The sequence below is a fragment of the Sus scrofa genome, chromosome 16, assembly GCF_054392235.1.
Source record: "Sus scrofa isolate SSC_HxYL_T2T_F1_AM1 chromosome 16, Sscrofa_HxYL_maternal_Yorkshire_Landrace_v2.0, whole genome shotgun sequence".
NCBI classification, from domain to species: Eukaryota; Metazoa; Chordata; class Mammalia; order Artiodactyla; family Suidae; genus Sus; species Sus scrofa.
Window position 1 is genome coordinate 81,758,844 of NC_139398.1, and position 25,627 is coordinate 81,784,470.

At 43.1% G+C, this 25,627-nt stretch overlaps 1 protein-coding gene across 4 annotated transcripts in view; it reads right to left on the reverse strand.

Annotated features, from left to right (window-relative positions):
- GRIA1 (glutamate ionotropic receptor AMPA type subunit 1) overlaps nucleotides 1–25,331 on the reverse strand; it is a 323,898-nt gene extending 298,567 nt beyond the window's left edge. For 3 of the 4 annotated variants that reach the window (XR_014830984.1, XM_021077008.2, XM_021077009.2), the window contains exons 1-2: nucleotides 23,620–23,920; nucleotides 20,496–20,633 (exon numbers count right to left, since the gene is read on the reverse strand). Coding sequence is in view for 3 of the 4 variants with exons in the window: in XM_021077008.2 (XP_020932667.1) it covers nucleotides 20,496–20,633; nucleotides 23,620–23,701 (220 nt within the window). In the remaining variant the exon portion in view is untranslated. Of the gene's footprint in view, nucleotides 1–20,495; nucleotides 20,634–23,619; nucleotides 23,921–24,785; nucleotides 24,922–25,027 lie in introns of those variants that run through there. The other variant, XM_085001892.1, reaches the window with a different exon arrangement.
- Between the last annotated feature and the right edge of the window lie 296 nt (nucleotides 25,332–25,627).

The window sequence follows — 25,627 nt, forward strand, 5'->3', positions numbered from 1 at the left end:
CTTTCTCAGCCTCTCTGTGCAACCTGCCTCTTGTAGATTTTGGTATTAACTTTACATGTTGAATTAAAAGAAATTCATTTCAACTTGAGGCTTCAAAAAAACACAAGAGTAGTACAGAGGCTGGAGGTTATTCCTGGATGGACATCTGAGTGTAGGTTACTCAAAACTGGCTTTGCAGTGATGAGAAAGGAAGCACGGCTGCAAGGCAGGCCTGGGCCAGTTTGGCAAGTGGTTCCCTGGAGGCTGCCGGTGCCTTTGTGAAATCACTGGCAATTCCTTGTTCTGGGTAAAATTGTTTGTAGAATTGGCTCCAAAAATTGAGAGGAAGCCAGGAAAAGTGAAATGAGGCCTTGCTTGGTGGTCAGAAGTCCTATGTAAGAATCGTGACCTAGCAGACGAGGCCCTTCGTACTCTCTGGGCCTTAGGTTCAGGGGATGTAGAATAGGATGAGACTGGGTACTGAGTCCCATGTGGTTTTAACAGGTAATTTAGTAAAAAGTGGGAGTATTAAATTGGGACAATAATACTCTCCCCTCCTCTGAGAAATGCACAAAACAAATTAGCACATTAAAGATCCTTCAAAATCCTGAATAATAGAACCCCCTTTTGTTTAATCCAGCATTAATCCAATTTATGACTATGCAACCTTCCCTAATCACCTCAACCCCCGAGGACAAGCTATTAGCCTCAGAACATCAGAGTTCTATGGGGAAACAGACCAAATGGGTTCTGCAAAACCCTCTAAAAACAAACCTTTAATATCTGTCACGTAGAAACACGGATTGTCTGTGTCATTTGGCACAGAGATAATAAAGGTAACTTTTTTACAAGACAGACTTACAAGAGTATTCTTATAACTCCTAAATAAAACAATCCGCATTTATATATCGAGAGACCTTTTGAATGTCAGCTGTGAAATTTTGACTTATTATCCTATCTCTGAAATACCTTTTCCTGGCCTTTGAAGCCTTCTCTAATCTGAAACCAGTCTACTTCTTCAAATGTATCTTCTAGAGGAGTTCCCATGGTGATGCAGTGGGTTAAGAATCCAACCACAGTGGCTTGGGTCGCGGTGGAAGTATGGGTTCGATACCTGGCCCCACACAGTGGGTTAAAGGATCCAGCTTTGTTGCAGCTGCGGCATAGGTAGCAGTTGCGGCTCAGATTTAATCCCTGGCCTGGGGATGTCCATATACCACAGGCGCAGACGTTAAAAACAAAAACAAAAACAAAAAATACAGTTCCCGTCGTGGCTGAGTGGTTAACGAATCTGACTAGGAACCATGAGGTTTCTGGTTCGATCCTGGCCTTGCTCAGTGGGTTGGGGATATGGTGTTGCCGCGAGCTGTGGTGTGGGTCACAGACGCGGCTCGGATCCCGCGTTGCTGTGGCTCTGGTGTAGGCTGGTGGCTATAGCTCAGATTGGACCCCTAGCCTGGGAACCTCCATATGCCATGGGAGTGGCTCAAGAAAAAGGCAAAAAGACAAAACAAACAAACAAAACCAAAAAAACTTCTAAAACTCCCTGGGAGATGTTCCCATCATGGCTCAAGAGTAACGAACCTGACTAGTGTCCCTGAAGACATGGTTTCAATCCCTGGCTTCACTCAGTGGGTCAAGGATCTGGGGTTGCCACAAGCTGTGGTGTAGGTCACAGACACAGCTTGGATCTGGTGCTGCTATGGCTGTAGTATGGGCTGGCAGCAGCAGCTCCAATTAGACCCCTAGCCTGCAAACTTCCATATGCTGTGGGTTCAGCCTTTAAAAGACCAAAAACAAAAAACATAAAAACACAATAAAACCCCCCAACTCCCTGGAAAACTTCATCCAAATCTTCAAACTCATTATGCCAACCTACCACCTCTTTCATGAACTCTTTTTTTTTTTTTTTTTTTTTTTGTCTTTTTTGTCTTTTTTTTGTTGTTGTTGTTGTTGTTGCTATTTCTTGGGCCGATCCCGCAGCATATGGAGATTCCCAGGCTAGGGGTTGAATCGGAGCTGTAGCCACCGGCCTACGCCAGAGCCACAGCAACGCGGGATCCGAGCCACGTCTGCAACCTACACCACAGCTCACGGCAACGCCGGATCCTTAACCTACTGAGCAAGGGCAGGGACTGAACCCGCAACCTCATGGTTCCTAGTCGGATTCGTTAACCACTGCGCCATGACGGGAACTCCTTTTTTTTTTTTTTTTTAATAATTTGATTCTCATCTATGATCCTGGATGTGTTATGTTTACAATGCCCCCTGGGCCTCTCAGATACCTGTGGTCAAGGCAATATTAAACAAGGCAAGGATCAAAATAGAGTTCTTATTAAGGCAGGAAAGCAGAAGAGTGCATTTCAGAAACTGTCTCCTTACAAATATTTTTTTAAAAGTCAGGTTCTTATTAATCCTCTTTTTTATCCTAAAATTCACTTTCCAACTGCAATTCATTCCTCAAACGTTTTAGTCACCATTGCCCTACATTTCACTCCAGCGGCAACTAGCTACATATTTAGTTAAAGCCTTTTGCTTTCTCATTCCCAAATAAGTACAGGACCAGATTTAAATTTTATTTTATTATTTTAAGGCAGCTGACTCCAAGCAAGACCTGGAGAACTAAAAGGAATCATCTTGGCAGATGGCAAAAGGAAACAAGTAGCAAAGTGGCTCTATTTTGGGGTTTTGTTGTCGCTGTCATTTTCAGATCAAAGAAGCCTTAGATCTAGATATTTCCTAACTAAATTACAAAATCCCATCCACAGCTTTTTTTGTTTTTTTTTTTTTATTTTCCATGCCCTTCATTTCAACAAGAACATTGGCTTTTCTGATGAAGGCTCTGGGGGGCATTTGCAGAGAAGCTTGTCATCACAAACAATTAAATTGAACAAACACTAAGAGTGCCCATTTATTGGGCACTTACTACGCCAGGCCCTACACTGAGCACATTCCAAGTTTATCTCCTTCCATCCTCACAACAGCTCTAAGAGGAAGGTATTATTACTGCCACGTTCCAAAACAAGAAACCCAGGCTTTGTGAGGTGAAGTCACTTCTAAAGATCACACAGGTTTGGCGTTCTCTGGTGGCCTGCAGTGAAGGATCCGACGTGGTCTCGGCTGTGGCTTGGGTTTGATCCCTGGGCCTGGGAGCTGCCCTATGCTCCGGTGGAGCAGAAAAAAAAATTCTAAATAAAAGCTGTTTTTTTAAATCATGTAGGATTCAAAATTATGAAGCTGCCTCTGAAGTCCTTGCTGTTACCATCATACTGCTGTGGAAAGATTTCTTGAGCATCTGTCTCAAGCAGTTGGGCCGAAAATACAAATAATTTTATTTCCCCACCCTCAAAGATCTCAGAGTAGATATGACCTTACCCCAGGTGCAGAAGTAGAAAGTCATATGGGCCAATAAAAGTAGTACAAAAAAGGGAGCTAGTAAAATGAAGGGGAAAGGATCAGTTATACCAGTTATGAACAAAGGAAGGATGAGAAGCAGTTTGGTAGAACAATGGTACTATCTGAGAAGCATTACACATTTCCCCCTTTTGCCATGTGATATGGTGATTCCTCTTAGAAGGCAGAGGACATGTCTCTGCCCAGGAGGGTTAAGTGTCTTGCTTGAGCCAAAGGAATATTAGAAGAAGACAAAGCACAAGAAGAGATTTTTTTTTTTTTTTTTTTTTGGTCTTTTTGCCACTTTCTAGGGCTGCTCTTACAGCATATGGAGGTTCCCAGGCTAGGGGTCAAATCGGAGCTGTAGCCGCCAGCCTACACCAGAGCCACAGCAACTCGGGATCCGAGCCACGTCTGCAACCTATACCACAGCTCCTGGCAACGCTGGATCGTCAACCCACTGAGCAAGGGCAGGGACCGAACCCGCAACCTCATGGTTCCTAGTCGGATTCACTAACCACTGAGCCATGATGGGAACTCCAGGAAGAGATTTTAAATATACTTTCATTTTAAGACTTTTGACCTGTTATGTTCCTGTGACGGTCCATGAGAATACCAGGTATTTTTTTACTCCTGTCCCTCCACCCTTACTTCTAAAACAGACACATGGGGCAGGCCTAAACTTTCCATTCAGCCTGATCCAGCCTAGAACAGATGAAATATGATTGTTTTTTAAAAAGCATTTTTGTAAAAGCCACTAAAATTTTGATGTTATTTGTTATGCAGCAATACATACTATTTCATATCAATTTATCACTTCTCCCTTCTCCACAGAAGAATCTAATAATCATTTAAAAGATCGCCCACTCCCAAACTTAAGCCCCATTAGTCGTTTTTATTTTATTTCATTTCTTAATTTTTATTTTTTTCCATTATTTCTGGTTTACAGTGTTCTGTCAATTTTCTACTTTACAGCAAGGTGACCCAGTCATACATACATACATACATTCTTTTTTCTCACATTATCATGCTCCATCACAAGTGACTAGATATAGTTCCCAGTGCTATACAGCAGGATCTCATTGCTTATCCATTCCAAAGGCAAAGGTTTGCCCCTATTAACCCCAAATTCCCAGTCCCTCCCACTCCCTCCCCATCCCCCATTTTTTATTGTATTTTAAATCACTCTCAGTTCCTTACCTTGGCCTTCAAAATACCCTGCCTAATTCCTTGTTTAGTATGCTTTAGTCCCACTGGCCTTCTGTTCTCTGAACACACATACTTACTCTCTCTTTAAAGCCTTTACATTTACCATTTTTTTGTCTGGAAAGTTATAGAATTTAGCTGTCTAATATGATAACCCTTAGCCACATGTGGTTATTGAAATTTAAATGAATTAAAATTGAATAACATTAAAGTTTTAGTGCCTCAGTCATACTAGCCACATTTCAATTGCTCAATAGGCATTTGTCACTAGTGGCTAACAGGTTAACACATAATTTATTTATTTTTTTGTCTTTTGTCTTTTTATGGCCACACCTGTGGCATATGGAGGTTCCCAGGCTAGGGGTTAAATCAGAGCTACAGCTGCTGGCCTACATCTCAGCCACAGCAGTGTGGGATTCAAGCCACATCTGCAACCTACACCACAGCTCACAGCAGTGCCAAATCCCCAACCCACTGAGCAAGGCCAGGGATCAAACCTGCGTCCTCATGGATGCTAGTTGGGTTCATTAAGCACTGAGCCATGACAGGAAATCCCGCACAGAATGTTTCCCATCATTGCAGAAAGTTCTGTTGGGTCATAACAAGGCTCAGTTGAAGTATCACCTCTTTAGAGAATCCTACCCCCCATTTAAAACTCTCTCTAGCCTACTCTGTGTTCCAAACTCTATTTGACTATATTTGTAGCATTTAACAACAATGTGACATCATTACATTCACTTATTTATTTGTTCACCAGAATACAGACCTGAAGAGTACAGGGACTTGGATGATTTTGTTCTCGGCTACATTTCCAGGGTCTAATAAGAGGGATGCTCGGTAAATACATGGACGGAAGATGAACACTTCTTTCATTCACTGGTGGGGAGGACTGTGCCTGGTAGAAGCAGAAGCATGAACAAAAGCAAAGCAGTAAGAGATTGAGAGGCATGTTTGTGGTAACCCTGGGCAGCCTTCTTCGGCTGGAAAATGGAATGTGCAGTGTTAGATGTGTCTCAGAAAGCAGGCAGACTGAGATGTATAACTAAAAGACCCATATTCTTGGCTAATTCTGAACTTCGAACAAGATGGGACGCCACTGACAATTTGTTTAAGACAAAGAAGATTCATGACTAGAAATAATCTTTGAGAAACTGACCTACCACTGTGTGCCAAGTGGATTATAACATGGAGATACTGGTCAGAAGGCTAAAGGTATAGTCTGGTGAAGGAAGAAGAAAAGTGGGGACAGATTCAAGACTCAGTAATGAAACAGATTACAGTATTAGATGGAGAGGTTGCCAGAGTCCGAGGACTCAAACAAGACTGACATTTTGAGAGGATGTGATTCAACAGAAATAAAGTCAGGGGTAAGCAAGGGGTTTGCTAGGAAAGATGCCCATTTCTGGTTTTGATATGTTTAACCCTAAATGTACAGGCTAGTATCTGGAGGAAAGGGTAGAAACTGGGGAGAAAAGGGGCCCCGAAGGGGTCGCAGAGCCCTAGTGGTGAGGGTGGGGAGAATGTAGTATTAGAAAGCTAAGGATTCTTAGGAAGACGTGTGAAGATTCTCATAGGCCTTGGGCTACAAGAAATAAAAACATAATATTTTCAGATGAGAAATTATAATAACCCTAGAGAAACTGGGTCATTAGAATAATTAGAGTAGACACCTTATTTTAAGGTATTCAGAATGAACTTGAAGTAGGGAAGTCGGTGCATCTTAAGTACATCTTGAGGTAGTCAGTGCATCTTAAGTAATTTTACCGAAGCTAATAAACTACCCAGATTCTACACTGTACATTTACCCTCATAAGCTCATCCCCCTAAACTCCTGCTTTTCAGTGTCTGGAGTACAGATTACATGCAGGCATTGCATTAGATATTCTCTGTCCTCCCTTGAAGCTTTGACACCTCCATGCGTTTTACCAGATACGTGAAGGATGGCTGAAGCATATCCTGCTTGCTCGAGAGTGACTGTGCCCTAATTAACCACCTCAATTAACAAATGGAGTTTGGCACAGAGCTCAGATCAAGTTCTTTGATTTAATGTTTCCTTCACACATAATTTAAATCTCAGAATTATTAAGTTTTATAATCACAGACTTGGAAGGGGATCTAGAAGCTGTCTCATTCATTTCCCTTCTCTGTGAAAGAAGAAATAAATGTGCATGTGTAACACACACACACACATTTCTTGCCATCCTTAAAAGCGACAGAAACAACTCTTGACTGTTCCAGAGCCAAGACAAGAAGGATAGTCAATGCCATCACCTCTCTGTTAGGAATGCTCTAGGAAGCCTTAGCCTCTGCTGCTGCTCTCAGTGGCTTCCATGTCCTGTTGCTGTCTTGTCTTGGCAGTAAATGCATCTTTGTCAGCCCTTGACTTGCAATGCAACATGGTGCGGACAAGCCAGCATCTTCTCTAGGACAACCAACTAACCTGATTTGCAAGGAATTATTTCAGAACCTCTGATTGTCCCTAACCACTTATCCAAAGTAGGTATTCTCTTCTGCAATAGTGATTTGTCACCATGTCCTACTTTCTTTAGGACCATAGTAACAATCTCTTATTATTTTTTATTTGTGAATGTATTTATTTCCTAGTTCCCAATAGAACATATGCTCCGTGGAGATCAAGACCGTATCTGTTATTCTCCAATGTTTCCTCAGTGTCCAGTAAAGTTTGGAATATATGGTAGTTGCTTGTATCAGTCAGCTATTGCTGTATAACTTACCACCCCAAAATTTAGTGGTATATATAAACAATGAACTTTTACTATTATGTTCGCAGGTTTGCCAGTCATTTGGGAAGATTTGCTTCAGACTTTAGTCTGTGGGTTGACCACTGCACCTCTGTTTTCTACATTTCTCTTTCTTCTGGGGCCAACAGGCTCTCTGAAGCATGTTCTTCTCATGGCTTTTCTTGAAACATGCCTAATAATATCCCATTTGCCAAAGCAAGTCACATGATATAATACATACAATATTACGTATTATGCATTAACATAATATTAATGGACTAGGGAGATATACCCTTACCAAGGAGTTTGGAGGAGGGATGAATAATTACCAAGTAAGAATTTAATCTACCATGATGCTCTGTAAATATCATCGATTGAATAAATGAATGCCCTTCCCTAGATCAGTTGACATTTCTAGCTAAATCATTTTCCAATCATTACACTTCTGTGTTCTGTCAGCATTAGTTTTAGAATTTCAGTCAATGGTGAATCCATGACCTAGTGTGAAAAAAACATACCAGTCTGTTCTCCTTGGACAAAAACTAAATTAAAGATCTCTGCCTGTTTAACAGAGGTTAAAGCCTTCTTCATTTCATCTGGGCTCCCTCTATCCCCTGTCTTGAGACATAGGGAAGGCTTCATTCCTGCCAAAAACTAGAAGAGATGGAACCAATTAGAAGAACCTACCATCTGGTGGTGTGGGCTTATCAGAACTGTAGCCAAGATTCCAACTGGGACTGTTAAAGAATTTGTGCACAGCAGCTTGAGTGTCTGAGAAGAGCTGGGAAGGTCTTGGTCATCGGGTGAGAGTGCAAGTGCCTCAAGATTCCCAAATATCTTAGAGCTGAAAGCCCCAACATGCTATCAGAGTGGTCTGAAGGGACCCCAGCCACACTTATGTGGGTGGACAACACTTCCTAAAACTGTTCCATGAACACAGGTTTGCTTCTGGCTGTGCAGAGATTAGCAAAGATGTCTCACAGCTTTGATTAACTCATGAGTATGCCTGGGTTTCAAACCTTTTGCTTGCACTGACCTCTGATCTTGCCTGACCCATAAGCATCCCTTGTATGCTCTTCTCTTATTGGTGGTTCTTCTCTGCTTTAGCATGTTGACCTTTGGTCTAGCTCCAACCCCTCTGAATATTCCCTCTAAAGAGATGGGCTATGGGAGGACATCTGTGTTTTTGCCTCCTGAGCATCTACTCTCCATTGCCTTGGTAACAGCATCCTGATTTCCTTTGGAGGAACTCCTCCCCCCATGTTCATGTATTTTGGATGGGCTGAATGTAACCAACAATCCATTTGGTCCTTCTCACTGTCCTGCCATCTAAGAATGGTCGTGTGACTAGGCGTAGACCAACCAAAACATGACAATATGCTAGTCTCTGTGTCATGTTCAGAAATGAGCAGGTGTCCTGATTTTATTCAGTGGTATCAGGCCCAGGCTTTTTTTTTTTTTTTGAAACTGATGGGAAAAGAGAAGTTTCCTTTCCACTGGATTTTGAGTTGAGTAAGTGAAGGCTGGCTGCATTGGGACCTGCAATGTGGAATCTGACATATAACACACATTCACCTGAGAGTAAAGCCAATTTAGAGAAGAGCTAAGCATGAAAATCTGGAGGGCTTATCTCAGTCCTAAAGATATAATACAAGCCCCCGCATCTAGCTGTACCTGAAGTCAAAACTATTTAGCTAGTTTTCTATCATTCACCACCAAAGAGAGCCCTGATTGGTCACTGCTCACATGGGATTGCCTCCTTGTCCCTATAAGCAGTAAATATTTTAAGCCAAAGACACTGTCAGCCCATGTATTTAGTCCAATCTTGTGGATTGAATCATAGATGAAAAGAAATGCTTTCCTATATAGTGTTGCTGCATATTTGGACCCAGGGCAAACCTAACCTCCTTAAGATTTCAATTTTCCCCATCCACAAGGTAGATTCATAATAACCACCCTTATAGGAAAACACTAAAAATGAATTAGTCCCATTGCACTTATGATGCATTTGTATCAACAGACAAAACATCTATTAATTATATTACCCTGCATGCGCCTAGTACTTCTGATTTTTCAAAGTTCTTCCCTGTCAGCAAAGACATTCACCTGTTTTAATAACTCTGAAAATATGGCTTTATCACCTCACATTATACATGTGGAAACTAAGCTGGACACATAGATCTCTCCAGGTCATACAAGTCAATGTCAATCTAGCATTGAACAAATTATTTCAATTCCTGTTTAGGCAATTAGATCTCATTGGAAATTGTCCCACTGCTCTCAAAATGCTGTTAAAATCAGAGTACTATATACAAATGACTAAACTTTATTGGATGATCATCATAGAATTATATTTAGGAAAAAAACATTTGGAAGTAAAGTGTCTCCCTCAATAAAAGGAGACAGATGAAATAAGAGTACGTATGTACAAAGAGTTTAAGAAGACATTAAAAATGAATGTGCACTGCTCAAAGTAACACATGACATATATTGAGTAAATATCATGTTATTAGCCAATTATATAAGTATATTCTTAATTTTTAAACTGATACGTTCAGAAAAAAAGATGAGTTTATCCTAGTACTATAATTATACAAATTTCATTAGTTTGGTGTCTGTGTCCATATGGCTTTCTACAATCCACATATAACTTTTATACACAAAATAAAACCTATTTTCAGAAAGTTCGCTTCCATCCTAGAGATTCCGTGTAATGTTATCAGCCTCCACCTGCCTCACTCATCCTGGTTTTGCCTGCATCCTCGGAGAGCTGGACTTCTTGTGACCTTGGGCTTCCCTGTGCCCTCAAGACAGCCAGTTCTGACACACCAAAGTCACAGAAGTGGTTGGGGGTAGAAGGAGATTTCTAGTGACCTCCATGCACTGCACACCTTGACTGCTGCTGGCACTGAGCAGCATGGGTCCCTTGAAAGTGCAAAGGGCTGTGTGGTACAAGCAGCAGGCACTGACCCCAGGGGAGGAGGGCTGCTGCCCTGGGAAGGAAGCTGCAGGATCCACGAGGGAGTAGGCAGACACAGCAGACAATGAAATCAAGAAAGCTGCCAGCCCATAGATGTCTGGGGATGGAATCCCAAACACAAGCCATTGCCTTTTCTTTCCCTCTCTGAGATCTCAGTTTCCCCATCTGTGAAAAGGGAAGGATAAAAATACTGATCTCATGGCATTTTATTGAGTGGGAAGCTGATTTGAAATCAATGATCATTTACTCCTCTTAATAACCTTGTACCATTGATATAATTATTACCTTCACTTGAAAGAAAAAAAGAGAATTGACTCACCCAACTGACTTGCAAGGCATCAGTGGCACAGCCAGGCCTTGAATCAGAAATCCTCTACTTAGAAAATGGAGCCTTGGAAGTTCCCTTCGTGGTTCAGTGGTTAATGAACCTGACTAGGATCCATGAGGATGCAGGTTCGATCCCTGGCCTTGCTCAGTGGGTTAAGGATCCATTGTTGCCCTGAGCCAAGAGCAAGCGCAAGCGCAAGCAGATGTGGCTGGGATCCTGCATTGCTGCGGTGGCAGCAGCTCCAATTTGACCCCTAGCCTGGGAACCTTTGTATGCTGTGGGTGGGGCCCTAAACAGCAAAAAAAAAAAAAAAGCAAAAAGAAAAAAAAAAAAAACAGACAAAGAAAATAGAGCCTTATATCCTATTTAGGACCGTTACTGATAATAGTCCAGAAAGAGAGCTGGAATAAGCTTTTGATTTGACTTATAACTGGTTTTCCTCTTCTATCCCTTTCCAGCTACACAGTTAAAATTGCTTTCCATGGAATTTACAATGCAGCCTCCTGGAACTCTCAAAACTCGTAATATCAAAGCACTATCCCATAAACAGCAATAATGCAGGCTCATTTTCACCACTGCCACTGGTGTTACACAATATACAGCTAGGCATTCATTCATTCACTTGCCCGTTCATTCATTTAATTAGTACCATCACCAGCTATTCCCTGGTGGAATCTGTGATGGAAAGCTAAAGAAAAGAAGGCCACTGCCCCAAAGTTGCTTAGTCCAGTTGGGCAGCTAAAATAAGGGTCCAGGCAACTAAAACCTATGGTTAAGTGTGACAGCTGTCACAGAGAAGAAACAAAGGGTCAGGGGGCAGAGGACGGGGTGAACGTGGGGAAGCAAGGAAAGCTTAGGAGAGAAGATGCTGTAAGAGCCAGGACTGACCAGAAAGTTGGAATTTGGACAAGGGAACATGGGAGGAATCATTTGTAGGTGGAAGAAACAGTGTGAATTTGAGGAGCATTGACTTGCCTGGCTTGACTGCAGTCCAATCAGCACAGTGAAACCTTCCCTGTTGATGAAATAAGTGGAGTTCTAGATGGTTATCTTCCTTTGCACACACACTCACCAGATTTCTAGGCCCTGTGCTGGATCAGCCTCTTTGCCACGAGCACATCCATGGACACACCTCAGAGCTACGTCCAACACCTCACCGCAGCCCCCAGTCATCAGCTCCCTCTTGCCCCCAGCATCTGCTCCATCCCTCTGCCTGTCTGCCAGGCCCCATCCAGACAGAAGTAAAGAACAGAGGTCATTGCTGCATTAGCAAAAAATCTCCTGGGAATGTGAAAGTAGGAAAGGGCTCTGGAGCCTCTGATTCCCAGTGAGAAAACAGAAATCTGAATGTGGCACTTCTCTGTTCAATGCATTTCTCACAGCTTTTGGGCTAAAGATCAAAATCCATACTAGGGACCACCAGGCTGGATCCTTTCCACCCTCTCTAGCCCCACACTTTCTCCAACCCTTTTCCCTCTACAAGCCCTTTACTCAGAAAACTTCCAGAATATTCCTCCTGTACCCAACACCACAGCACCAAAAGCCTTCAGTTCTCAGTTCAAACACCTATTCTTTTCTTGGTAGAAAGCTGGTTTCTTTGTAATATGCTTTCATTGAATCATGGCTCTTTCTTTCACATCCTTTCCAATCTATAATGATACACCCATTTGTATGATTATTTGACTAATAGCTGAATCACTTATTAGCAGTTTAGCTCCATGAACACAAGGCTGCTTTTTGTTTTTCATTCACAATAATGAGCACTCCATAAATACTTGGTGAATATTGCATGAGTACACCTGAGGTCATGGGTAGCTTAATACCCCTGTATTTGCATTGAAAGGTAGCCTGGCTGTGTAAATTGGTGGGGAAGGTTCAGAGCTTTTCTCAGAATCTCTATTTAGGGAGCCTCTGTTCAATCAAAACCTAGCACAAAAGCATCTTCTCTTAACTGTTTATTCCTAGAGTTTTCCCTGCACTCTCATTATAGAAATATAGCCCTAGAGGGACTCTTAGAGATTGTAGAAGATTCATTGTATAAATAATAACGGGGATGGTCCTCTAAAGTTACACATCAATGACTTCAAGAAAATAATCCAGCATCTGAGCCGATACCTTCAAAGTCCAATCCAATAGACTTTTCACTGATCAAACTTGGTGTGCGTCTTCCTCTTTTGTCTATATTTTACATGCCCTCCTAAATTCAGTTCAGATGTTCTTGCTTTTGGAAACCTGGTCTGATTTCTCCACTGGAAGTTCTCTTTCCCTTTTCTGAAGGCATGCGTGTGAGTGACTGAGAAGGGGAGTGCAGATAATCTTGCCATTATATCAGTTTTTTTGTGCATGCCTATTTTCTCTATAAGACCCTGAGCCCCCCAGGGGAAAAATCAATGTCTAATGTATTTTGTTTTCCTCAGTTCCTAGTGTAATGCCTTTTAATGGCAAATAGATTTTATCTCTTGCATTCACTTCAACTCTGACCAATTTGTAGTAGCTGCCTGGAATGCTCTGATGAGAGGGGATTTAAGGCCATGTCTAGATCCAGTAGAAAAGAACCCTGTAACTAATGAATGCTGTCTGCGAGGGTATGAAAGGGGGTAGTCAGAGTCATATGCTCCATGAATGGCAATAATAAAATTATTCTGAAGGGATGCATGAACAAATAAATGAATCTTCTTTTAAGAGTTTTATTTTTTCTATTATAGTTGATTTACAGTGTTCTGTCAATTTCTTCTGTATAGCAAAGCGACCCAGTCATATGTACATATATTCTTTTATATATATATTCATATATACAATGATATATATATGTGTGTGTACATACATACATATATATGTACACACACACACACATGCATTCTTTTTCTCAAATTATCCTCCATCATGTTCCATCACAAGTGACTAGATATAATTCCCTGTGCTATACAGCAGGATCTCATTGCAAAGAAATAAATGATTCTTTAACAGTTTCCCAAATGTCCTATCTGACTACTTGCTCTCGAGCTTCCAAAAGAATAGTGACCTCACCCCTCTCAGCAGAAGTCTTCAAACTCGAGGAAACAATGTTCACAAACACTCCTCTGCACACGCACAAAACCTTAGGATCCTCATATTATCATAATCTCATATTATCATAAGAATCAAGAGACAGCCGCAGTGTTGAGATGTGTGTCTCAAAGTGAGGACAGAGGTGAAGATGGAGAAGACACAGTCAGATGGTCACTTCGACCAGAGGAATACAGACATCCATCATTTAACCAAGGGCACCGTGCGGATGTGAGAGGCTTGACTCTCCACCTTGCAAAAACAGACGTGTGTGTAGTAGTGTACAGATGAGGGGAGGAGAAATAGTGTGACTCTACCCACTCAAAAACCTTCCTCTCACATCCTACCAAAACCTGCTCCAGTCTTCAATGCCTGCTCCATTCCACCTCCCCCAGGAAGCATTCCTTATCCACAGCCATCTGCTTCTGCCTCGGAAGTCTTAGCCCTTAATCTGGAATCATAAACTTTGCTTCTTTTGGCACTTCTTGTGTTGGGCTCTTTTCCTGCCATTTCATTTCTTTGTGTGTCCATATCAGTCCTATATCTTAAAAGAGAGAAAGCTCACTGAGTTTTAGAGTCACCAAAGCTGGCTTCAAATATTAGCTTAGGCTCTTACTGATGGTGTACTAGGGAGAAGACAATTATTCTCAGTCTAGGGAGAAGACAATTATTCTCAGTCTAGGGAGAAGACAGTTATTCTCAGTCTCAGTAGCATCATCTATAAAATGGGGAAATAGCCTTTCAAGATTATTAGAAAGCATAAATAAGACAAGAAGTGTGAAGTGTCTGGCACATGGTAGGTCTCAAAATAATCTTTGTTTACCCTGCCGCCAGTCCTTTATGCTTTTTATTACTATATGTAGTCTGGCTGTGCCCACAGCACGTGGACGTTCTTGAGCCAGGGATTGAATCTGAACCACAGCAGTGACCTGAGGCACTGCAGTGACAATGCTGGATCCTTAACCCTCTGTGTCGCAAGGAAACTCCCATAGACCAATTTTTTGAGAGCTGGAGTTTTGTGCCCTCTACTATTTGTTACTATTTGTTGCAGAGTGAGGAATAGAAATCATTAGAATGATATAATGAAATGGCAGGTGCTAAAGGGTATATATTAGGTGTAAGCACATTGGCCTGCTTATAGGCCTAGATAAGTAATGTACTTTTGTTATAGTGGCCACATGTATGATAAAGAGGGTTGAGACTTTGGTAAACTTGAGGGATTACGCCTCGTACTTAAATGTGGCAGCACTTCTCAGCTCTTCACAATAGAAGCTGAGCAGGAATGTGGGTCCAGGTTTGCCCAATTCCCTAAGTTTGTTCAGAGAAGCCAGAAATTTGGATTTTTATGCCAAATTTTGAAAAGCACCATGCAGGTCAAGTAAAACCAATCTCTGGACTGTTGGTTTTCAGCTCTGAAAGGGATGAGGGATGCTCAGACAAGAGCTAAGATGCCATTTGTCTATCGCCAGTTCCTAATGTCTTGTTAGAATCCCCTTGGGCTTCCTAAGTAGGACCACTACAGAGGGAGACCCACTGGAAATAGATACCTGCCCTCCTCCTGATCATTACATAGGCTCCCAGCATCTTTCTGCTGCGTGATTCCCTGACACACTTGTTCATTTGTGTTGAGGGAATAGCCTTGGGCCAGCTTTGCTTAACAACACCAAAAGATAACTGTACATGGTCTTTCTGAATAGCAGTTCACATTCTGGTGTTAGAGTTGACCTATAAACACACAATGCAGGCAACATTGCAGGACAAATCAACTGTGGCTTTAAAACTCAATGCTTCCAGGTGCGAGGCAGATAAAGAAAATGAAAGAAGTAGGATAGTTGAGCAGGAAGCCATTCCGATGGGCTACTCCTATCCTAGCCAACTGCGGCTACCTAGACACAGGGTCCAGTATTGCCCAATGGGTTGAAATTTCAAAGAGAGCTAAGATACCCAAATTTTGATGTGAAATTCCCTGATTCTTAAACACTGTGTTGAAAATGCCTTGTGGATGGCCATGGGGTGACCCCTTCTGTACCCTTTGATAAATGGCAGGTGGGAGGCCCAGCCTGGAGTGCCACAGCAAGTCAGAACAGGGGAAGAACTAGGTAAAGAGTTCTCTCTCTCTCTCTTTTTTTTTGTCGTTTTGCCTTTTCTAGGGCTGCTCCCACAGCATATGGAGGTTCCTGGGCTTGGTATCGAATCGGAGCTGTTGCCGCCAGCCTATACCAGAGCCACAGCAACGTGGGATCCGAGCCGTGTCTGCGAGCTACATCACAGCTCACAGCAACACCGGACCCTCAACCCATTGAGCAAGGCCAGGTATCGAACCCACAACCTCGTGGTTCCTAGTCAGACTCGTCAACCACCGCGCCATGACGGGAACTCCAAGAGTTCTCTTTTCTTTTGCACATGCTGTTCCCTCTGCTTGGAATGCACTTTCTGGCCCCCTCACCTTGACCTCCAGGAAAGCTCCTATATATCATTGGGATTCAGATCAACCACCACCCTCTGACAGGCCAACCCCACTTCTCAATGCATCTCTAGCACTCCCTACAAATGGCTGTTATAATACCACTTACCACATTACATTCTAATTTACTCTTTACAGGATGGTTGGCCTCACTAGGGATAAAGTCCTCCAGGGTGGGGAACATGTCTTACTTTTGTCTGCATTTCTAGCACTTAACACCATGCCTGACCTTGGTTAAGGGCTCAAAAGTGCTTGCTAAAGGAACGGCTTTTTAGATTAAAGTGTTTCTCCAAGTGTGATCTCCATACTAACTGCTGTGGAATCTCCCCAGGCCCAGCTCTTGAATATTCTGATTCAGGAAGTCTAGAGTCTGCCCCTGAGTCTTGTTTTAAACAAGCTCCTTGGGTGAATTTTATGTGCACTGAAGTTTGAGGACCTCCAGGCTATAATGTAAATCCCATAAGGAAAAGAGGCTGTGTCTTCTTCGTTGGCCATTATATTCCTAGCACAGAGCTGGGCACCCAGTAGGCATTCAACATGAGTTTGCTAAATAAATAAATGGATGAATAAATGAAAGGTAAGAATTAAGTTGCTATAGTGCTGCTCAGATCTCGAATAGAAACCTCAGTTAGTGTTTTATCTGTCCATTTATTTATACTTTCCATAAAGGCACCAAGATAACCTGAATAGCTAGTTGGCCCATGACTACCATCTCTATGGGCAGAATCCTCAACTCCTGCCCCTGTGGCTTGGAAGCATACTCAGAGGAGATCCTAAAGCATTTGGGTTGCTAATTCAATGACTATCGCTCAATGATAGCGCAAAAGGAAAGCAGGAAAGATGGAATGCAAAGGAGACCCAAAACTCTTATCTTGGCCAGAGGCGTTAGCAATGTTCTTCCCAGAATCCCTAACCCTATAACTACCATTCTGCCTGTTTAATCAATCCTCTGTTGCTAACATATGTAGCAGGAATACTTCCTGTTACTCTTCCTCTCCTTTGCTTCTCCACCCTCTGGTGGAGGGATCATGAATAGCAAAATGTATAGGAAAAAAAAAATCAAATGATGGAAAAAATTATGGAAGAAAAAGATTTGACTATTTTCTGGAGGTAAGACTGGGGTAGTTAAAGTTAGCTACTAATCCAGATTTCAAAAAATCTATGAAATTAAATCTGAATAAGATGCCTTGTCTTAGTTTTCAGTAAATGATTAGTTAATGCCTCATGCCTAAAACCTCTCTGTTCCCTTTGACATTTTTCACTCAAGTCAAACTGGGACAGATGTCACTCTTCCCAGACTGATGAACCACAGTGAACATAGCTCCAAAGGGCTCCCTACCTTCAGGCAAAAGTTAACAGAGGCTCTTCCAGGCGGGCTTGTGATGACAAAACCACCATGACCACCCCAGTTGCCCAGTATCCTTTCAGATCTTGGAGTGAAAGAGAAGAATTTAAGGTCTAAGAACAAGATAACGTTATTGCTTCTCAGGCAATCCCCACAGCAGTGTCCCCACTGCACTGTAAGCTGCTTGAGAGCAAGGACATTTTAATATCTCTCTTTTTTTCCCCAACATCCATCTCAGTTCAGAGCATTGAAGAAACATTTAAAGAGTGATCAAATTCATTGAAACCTATACACTGGTATATGTCAGGAATCAAATTCAAGAACCCAGATTCGCTCACTCCACTTTCACTAACCACAGGGGATAAGATTGCCAGTGTCATATTTCAATAAAAGGCCAACAACCCTACTGGAGATCAAGTCTTAGGTTGTTAAGATAACAATGCAGAAACACCACTTTTGCCTTAGGACGTTTCCTCCCATTTTTGCCTTTTACTCTCTTGTCCTGTCAGTCAACATCTTGACACTAGAATAGCAGTTAACATCTCTTTCCAGCAAGCTCGTTGTAGACAGTTCTCTGCAGTAGGAGTGAATACACATGCCAGCCACTTATTTTTCGGGATTCCCTAAGCAAGTAATCCTTCTTGAGTAATGGACCCCTTTGAGAGGATGACAAAACTATGGGATATGACAAAAGCCATGAGGCCTCTCCTCAGGAAATAAATTAGCATTTGCATATGCATGCAAGAGGTTATGTATAATCTCTGGTGGTAGATACCTTCATGCTCACACCTAAATCTTTCCTGTAAAGATCCCCCCACTAGCCATGTAAAAAGAAATCAGAGGTTAACTATTAACCAAATACCTGCTCAATATTATTTCAGCTTTCTTGGGAAATGGTTTCACAGAACTACAACTCAACAATTAAACTTCAGCTTTTTTTAAGGGTAGTGAATGACACATTTGACAGGATTTTCAAGCTCAGCTTTACCAAAATGCAGAACTGCTATTTTATTTATTCAATAGGTCACTTCTGCGCCCAATCCCAGGTAAAATTTGAGGCATTATAAGGTTTTCTCCTTAAGTGCTTTCTCTAGAACCTAAGACTCTGAAAACTAGCTTTTGTTTCTTGAGTAATCTCAGTAAAAGTGATCAAGTGACCATGGGATCTGTATGTCTGTCACAGGGCCCAAGAACAAGGACCTTGGGGTCACAAGACCACCATTTACTTCCTGGGTCACCTTGGGCAAGTCATATAACCTGTTGCAGCCTTAGTTTCCTTATCTCGGAAAGGAAGATAATATAGAGCGCTAGGGCTCCCGTGAGGATTAAATAACTAAGACATGAACAGCAATTAGTGCTTTGCAAGTCATAGTGAATGCTCAGTAAACAGTAATGAATGTTACCATAATTGTCCGTAAAATACTTATCGCAGTTCTTGACACACAGTAAGTCTTTAATAAATGGAAGCTGGAATGGTTCTAATTTTTTTAAATTGGAGTGTAGTTGACTTACAGTGTTTCAGGTATACAACAAAGTGATTTACTTAGATATATTTCAGATTCTTTTCCATTATAGCTTCTTACAAGGTATTGAATACAGTTCCCTGTACAATACAGTGTGTTCTTGTTGTCTATTTTATATATAGGTGTACATCTTTTAATTCCATACTCCTAATTTATCCCTCTCTCCTTTTCCCCTTTGGTTACCATTAAGTTTGTGTTTCTATATCTGGGCGTCTATTTCTGTTTTATAAATAAGTTCATTCATACCACTTTTTTTTTTTTTTTTTTTAGATTCTACAGAAAAGTACTATCATATGAGATTTGTCTTTGTCTGTCTTACTTCACTTAGTATGATTATCTTCAAGTCCATGTTGTTGCAAATGGCATTATTTCATTCTTTTTATGGCTGGGTAATAGGAATCATTGTAATTCTTGGGGTGTGTAGATACATTATCTTATGAGTGGTCTCAGGGATAGAGAGAATGCTGAATTCTCATTGTAAGCCTTCAGAGTGTGTTCACTTCAAACCCTTGAGAACTTGCCATGAGGACAATGTGGGAAAGAGATGAAGAAAATAGAGTGTATGCCTTCTGCCATCCACAGCTCAGCAGAAGTCACCCCGTCCACAGTGGCGCACTGAGCCTAAGGTGCCAATTTAATCCAGTTTCAAGCTGTTCTTGCCCATTCAGCTCACACATCCATGCCATCAATTCCTACTTGAGCCTAATCCCTGGAGAGAAAACGTCTCTACTGATGAAATTTTATGCTTTCACCTGTCTTAAAACAGCAATCATGCCACTGCACAGGTTTCCTTTTCAGTCCTACTTGTCAGAAAAACTCTGACGAGTATTTGTTGCCTGCATTTTATAATGCATTCAGGTTTGGAGGGCAGAAATTTGCCTCTCCTTTCTACTTCTTGAGGCCACCTCTGTTCTGTTTTGTGCTCACAGGTGAGCCTAAAAGCTATGTAAGCCATCGATTACTTCAAAGCATTTTAGACCCACTCAAGGCATCCATTTTAAAACAGTTATTGGTCATTTCTAAAAATAGGAAATGAGATAAATATACACCTTCTCAGGTACCCTTTCTTATTAAGCCACAGGGACATTCTTCCTTTTAACTGCACACAGGAAAGACATAAGTGTTTTCATCTATGTTCTTCAAGTCAAAACCTTTACATCCGCGTCTCTCCGAAGTTTCCTACGTGTGAAACTCTCAACCAGAAAAAAACTCTCTGAGGTAGGGAAGGCGCAGTCAACCCGAGTAGCCATCGCGCTGGCATCTAAAGTTAGCTGATTGTGAAAAAGCAAACCCATTCCAGTTAACACTGCGGGATCTAAAATCCTAACTGATGGAATCACTCAGAAGGCCCTGGAAGTTCTTCCTGGAGGCCTTTCTCTCATGAAGACGAATGACAACTGTTAACGTTTGTTCCACCGCCACCCACACACAGGTCCTCTCTTCATGGGTCGACCGCAGAAAGAAATCTCAGAAGTAGAAGAAATTACTTACATCTGTAGGTCATCTCAAAGCTGTCACTGATGTTCACAATATCAATCTGGGGGAGCAGCTTTGGGGGCTCCGTGAGTTGGGACAAAGCAAATCTAAAAGCCGCATGTTCCTGTGACTGCTGGTTTGGAAATAATCCCCCTGTGAGGAAAAAAAAAAAAAAGGCAGCATTATATCTGGGTGAGAAAAATGGGGTTGACTCCTCAACAGCCCACCCCAGGTGGGCCATTTTCTTCTCTCCAGGCCAGCTTCCCTTGCTGTTACCTTTGTGGTAGGGGTAAGAATTCAAATAGACTCAGCTGGACACTGGGGCTTTAACTTCTGCAGATGAGCTTTTTTGTGTGACAAGGGCCTTTGAGATCTCTTGCTCTGCCTGAATGTTTGATTGTTCACTCCTCAACTCAGCACAGGCTGGAGAGAACAGGATTGTGGTGTTTCCTCTTCTTCCTCTCTTGGGAAAATCACCTAGGTAGCCTATGCTCTTGCACGCACAGAAACCCTAGCTGTGTCTAATTTTTCCTGCCTCAGATTCATTTCTCACCATAGAGCCTTAAAGGAAGTAGTGCTAATAAGTGCTGCAGGGTGAAATCTAGCTCTGAGATCCTATGAACTTCTCCAGCACGATAACCCTCTGCTTTGACTTTGATTCTTGTCGACTTTGACCCGCAAGACCTGTATGCACGTTCTCTAAGGCGTATTCATTTCCTCTGAAAACTCTTGGTTTGCTGGAGACAGTGTTTTGCTTCTTCTTTCACCACTCGTGATCCCAGATACCTAAGAATGACTTGTTACATAAGGAATTACCATCATGGTAGAACTTTGGCCTTCAAAGATGTAGGGGCTTAAGAATATGGAGAGGATGCAAACATTCTATTCTAGGAAAGAGCAGAACAAAGGTGTCTGGTGGGGCTTCTGTTCCAAGAAACAAGAGTACACATTGTACCTTTGTCTTTACTGTGGCCATACACATAAAATACATTTTTTGTGAACTAAAATCAGCAATTTCCAGGGACCGAACTATCATGACTGTTTACATTGAAGTTTATGTCAGATTCGGCAGGAATCCCAATTCCAAAGTAATGCGCCTCTAACTTCTTATACGGTAGATATATGTTTGTTTTTAAGAGCCAACAGGGATTGCAAGGCTTTTGTTAGAGGCAGTACGAGTAGCGTCAATCTGGTGGCATCCTATCTGCATCCTATCTGGTGGCAGTGATATTTTCAGCATTTTCCCTCTACAATTTAGTGTTTCCACCTTTTATTTGCAAACAAAATCAATGGTTCAATGAGTTGAACAAACAAGTTGGAGCTAAATATGATGAAAAATCTGCAGAAGTACTAAGAAAACATACCATATACACATAAACAAAAGCACCCCGTGCATTTCTATATCCACGGCTGTATACACAAACACGCTCAGAGAAAGCAAGTCCACACATCTTAAGACAAGTATTTCCAAGTATGGGTGATGCACAAGTACCAACATAAAGAATGCCACATGCGAGCAAGAGCAAGTGATTTATACGTGGTCATGTGCCTCCATTTTAAAGAGTAAAAACAAAAAAACTCCTTCTGGATTGTGATGCTCCACCCTCCCTCCCAGATGACCACACCCCAAACACTTCCCCCACCTCCCTCCTCCCCTGCAATGAATGAAAGAGCCAGGGTGGGGGTGGGGAGGTAGGTGGCTATAGGCTGGGCAGCAAGAGAAGTGTCTCCAGAGGCAGGAAGTTTTGTTTAGCATCTAAGGCACTAGTACACAGACACAGATACACTTCAGAAATGTAGCTTAACAGGTGTCAGGAAATAAAGCAAGTTACTCCATGGCTATTCCAACTGCCCTTGGAGCCAGCATCCTGGAGAGGCCAAAAGAGACCAATACTGCAGCACATATGTGTCCTACAAAATACCACCTGCACCACAACCCCCCCCCCCCCAAGAAACACAAACTACTCGTAATGGGAACTTTCCCTAGTGGAGCAATGTCCCTATCAGGGAAGAGAAAACAGAACCCAAACCCACTAAGATGCCTCCAGGCAAAGCGGCTTGCTGGATTCCGGGACACAAACAGCCCTGAGATGCTGATCACTCTGAATCCTGAGCCCTTGTGACAGGCGTTGTTATTGGTGTTACTGCTCCTGTTTGTTTTCCTTTCACCCATCGTATAGGTAGAAGCACTATCTATCAGCTGCCCCAAATACGAGGATGGTGGGGGTCCTTGGAGAGGCATAACAACCAGGAAAGGGAAACGGGGAACAAAAAAGCATGCAGCACGTTGAAACCTTCCTCCAAGTTGAGAGGATGGAGCTTGCTGATGGGGAAAGCTAAGAGGAGGGGAAAGAAACATGTGTTTGCCTGTGTGTGTGTGTAGAAGGTAGACAGTGTCTCAGGATGGAAAATCTAAGAGTGGGCGATTGAAGGGAGAGAGAAAACACAGGCTAGGAAGTTCCAGAATCAGAGGAGTGGGGACCACCCTCCCAGCATGGCAGACAGCAGGCAGAAGGCAGCTAGAAGGGTCCAGAGTGAGAGAGAGAGCCCCTGTCACCTACACTGGGGGCCTTTTGAGCATTATTTTGGTGGCTGTGATAAATCCAGCACCCTTCACTCCTTTCACAGGGTCTCTTTCCCCTCCCCCCAATAAGAAATCAATGCCTCTCTCAATATGTGCATGTTGAATACATAATGACACACATAAATACACACACCACACATATTTATATAAAAAAGTGAAATCGGGCACCATCTACCAAGCAGTGGAGTTAACTCCTTAAACACCCACCACCTCTTGCCTTGGTACAGCCTGATTTTTTTTTTCCTCCGAAGCAGTGGTTCCTCCATTTCACATGTTCATGTCTAGAGTGCGAGTGGTGTGTGAGAACCTGTGGGGTGTGTGTGTTTGCGTGTGTGTGTGTGCGCGCGCGCGTGTATACACTTCCTTTCTCTGCCCAGCATCCCATCAAGAGAAGCCCCCTCCCCGGCCAGCGGCCCAAGTCGTCTCATCATCGGACAGCTTTCAATACACAGCCAAGCGCAACAGCCGGTGGTGGGTGGGGGGAACGCAAACCCCCTCCCCCCCAAAAAGCCTGGCAGACCCAAAGTCCCTCCCCAGGTTGCCCCTCTCACTCACCGATCTGGATATTGTTGGGGAAATTGGCACCTACTACCGCGCCTAGGAAACCGGTGCAGAAGAAGGCAAAAATGTGCTGCATATTCCTTTTTGCATTGGCGAAAGAGAAGCCCAGGTCCAATCATAGATTTGCTGTTTCCCCGCTTCCCTTTCTTCCTCTCTGTTCTGCCTGTTCCTTTCCTCCTGCTGTTCCTTCCTTCCTTGCTTGCTCTCTGCCTTCCTTCTGTGAGGTTTGTCTGTTTCCCTTGGAATCCGAGCGCTTAAACTGCAGCGTTAACACCAACTGACAGCCAGATTAACTGAGCACGGAAAAGAGAAGCCTGTCCTCCCGCGAGCTGCGCGCGGCTCCCCCTCTCCCTCTCCTCTCCCCGCAGCCTGCCTCTCTCTCCCTCCCTCGCTCACTCGCTCTCCCCCTCACACTCGCGAGCAGGCAGCCAGCTCTCTGCTGATACCCACCGCCGAGCCAGCTCCCAGCTCCCCAGCTGACCCATCTCCCTCTCACCCTGGCCTCCCCATCCTCACCTTAGCCACCTTTCTAGGCTTGCAGACGGGTGGGTGGGTGAGTGGGTGGGTGGGGGGGTGATACCTGGAGGTTGCTCCCAAAAGGACAGCCCCTGGTCCCCTCCAACCTCCCCTGCCTTCCCCAGCTCTCTCTGCCCCCTCCCCCAGCCCCCAGCTGGGCAGATGCCGCTGGGAATGTGGGTTCAGCTGGAAGTCAGTAGGTGGCAGGGGGTCCCCACAATAGTGCTCCTTCCACCCGCTGCTTGATCTAGGTCACTTTTTCTAGGAGCGCAAGGGCTGAGCTGGATATATCTCCTGCACTCCACTGGCCCAATTATTTCTACAACTAATTCCTGAGGGGAAGACCCTAGAAATCCTTCCTAGGAGCTTTAAAGGAAAAAAAAAAAAAAAAAAAAGCTGCTTCACCCCCCCACCCCCACCCCCACATTGGGAGGAATGAAAGAAAGACAACCTGGAGGATCTGGAATAATTGGCAAGTGTCTTGACTTGGATACTTGGTAGTCTCCGCTGCCTGTGCAAGTGGCTTGGGGGTCTCTTCAACCCCCAGCCTTTAAAACAAGCCCCCTTCCCGCTTCCCCTGCATTCCACTAGAGTCTATAGCATCAGAACCGTGTGGGTGTACCATAAAGGCTAAGGATACTTACACCGAGCAATTACATGAGTCATTTTGCAGGGAAGCTAGTGAGAGGATCCAGGTGTCTTTCAGGGATCTCTGGATGCTGGTCATGTCTAGTGGAAACTTCACAGACCCTCCTGGACAGGGGCTCCTGCAGAAACAACCTGTAAAGAGAGCATCTATGTTCAGGGAAGTCTTGTGTGTTGCAAAGCAGGAGTCCGAGCAGTCACACAGCACTTGACAGTTTCTGAAGCGACTTCACAGCATTACCTGGCTCTCTTCTCACAATAGCCCTGGGAAGTGGCTATCGCTTTTATTTTACAGATAAAAAAAAAAAAAAAAAATCAAGGCTCCAGGGATTGACTCATAAATACAGAGACTTGCTAAAATGAAGTCTGAAAGTTCTCGTCATGGTGCAGCGGAAATGAATCCAACTAGGAACCATGAGGTTGCGGGTTTGATCCCTGGCCTTGCTCAGTGGGGTAAGGATCGGTGTTGCCATGAGCTGTGGTGTAGGTTGCAGATGTGGCTCGGATCTGATGTTGCTGTGGCTGTGGTGTAGACCGGTAGCTGTAGCTATGATTGGACCTCTAGCCTGGGAACCTCCATATACTGCGGGCGTGACCCTAAAAAAAAAAAAAAAAAAAAAAAAAGAAAGGAAAAGAAAAGAGAGAGAGAGAGAGACTCTAGCCCTTTCAGGACCAACATACATTTTGACCTATGAACTTGAATGACCTGGGAATTAGCAATTGGTCCAGTGCCCTAGTCAGAACTCCTGTCCAACAGATGAAAATCCAAGAAAAGGAAAGTCCATTTTTCTTAACTTAGAACAGGAGAGAATAGACCCTGGTCCTGGTTTTGCTTTTCTGC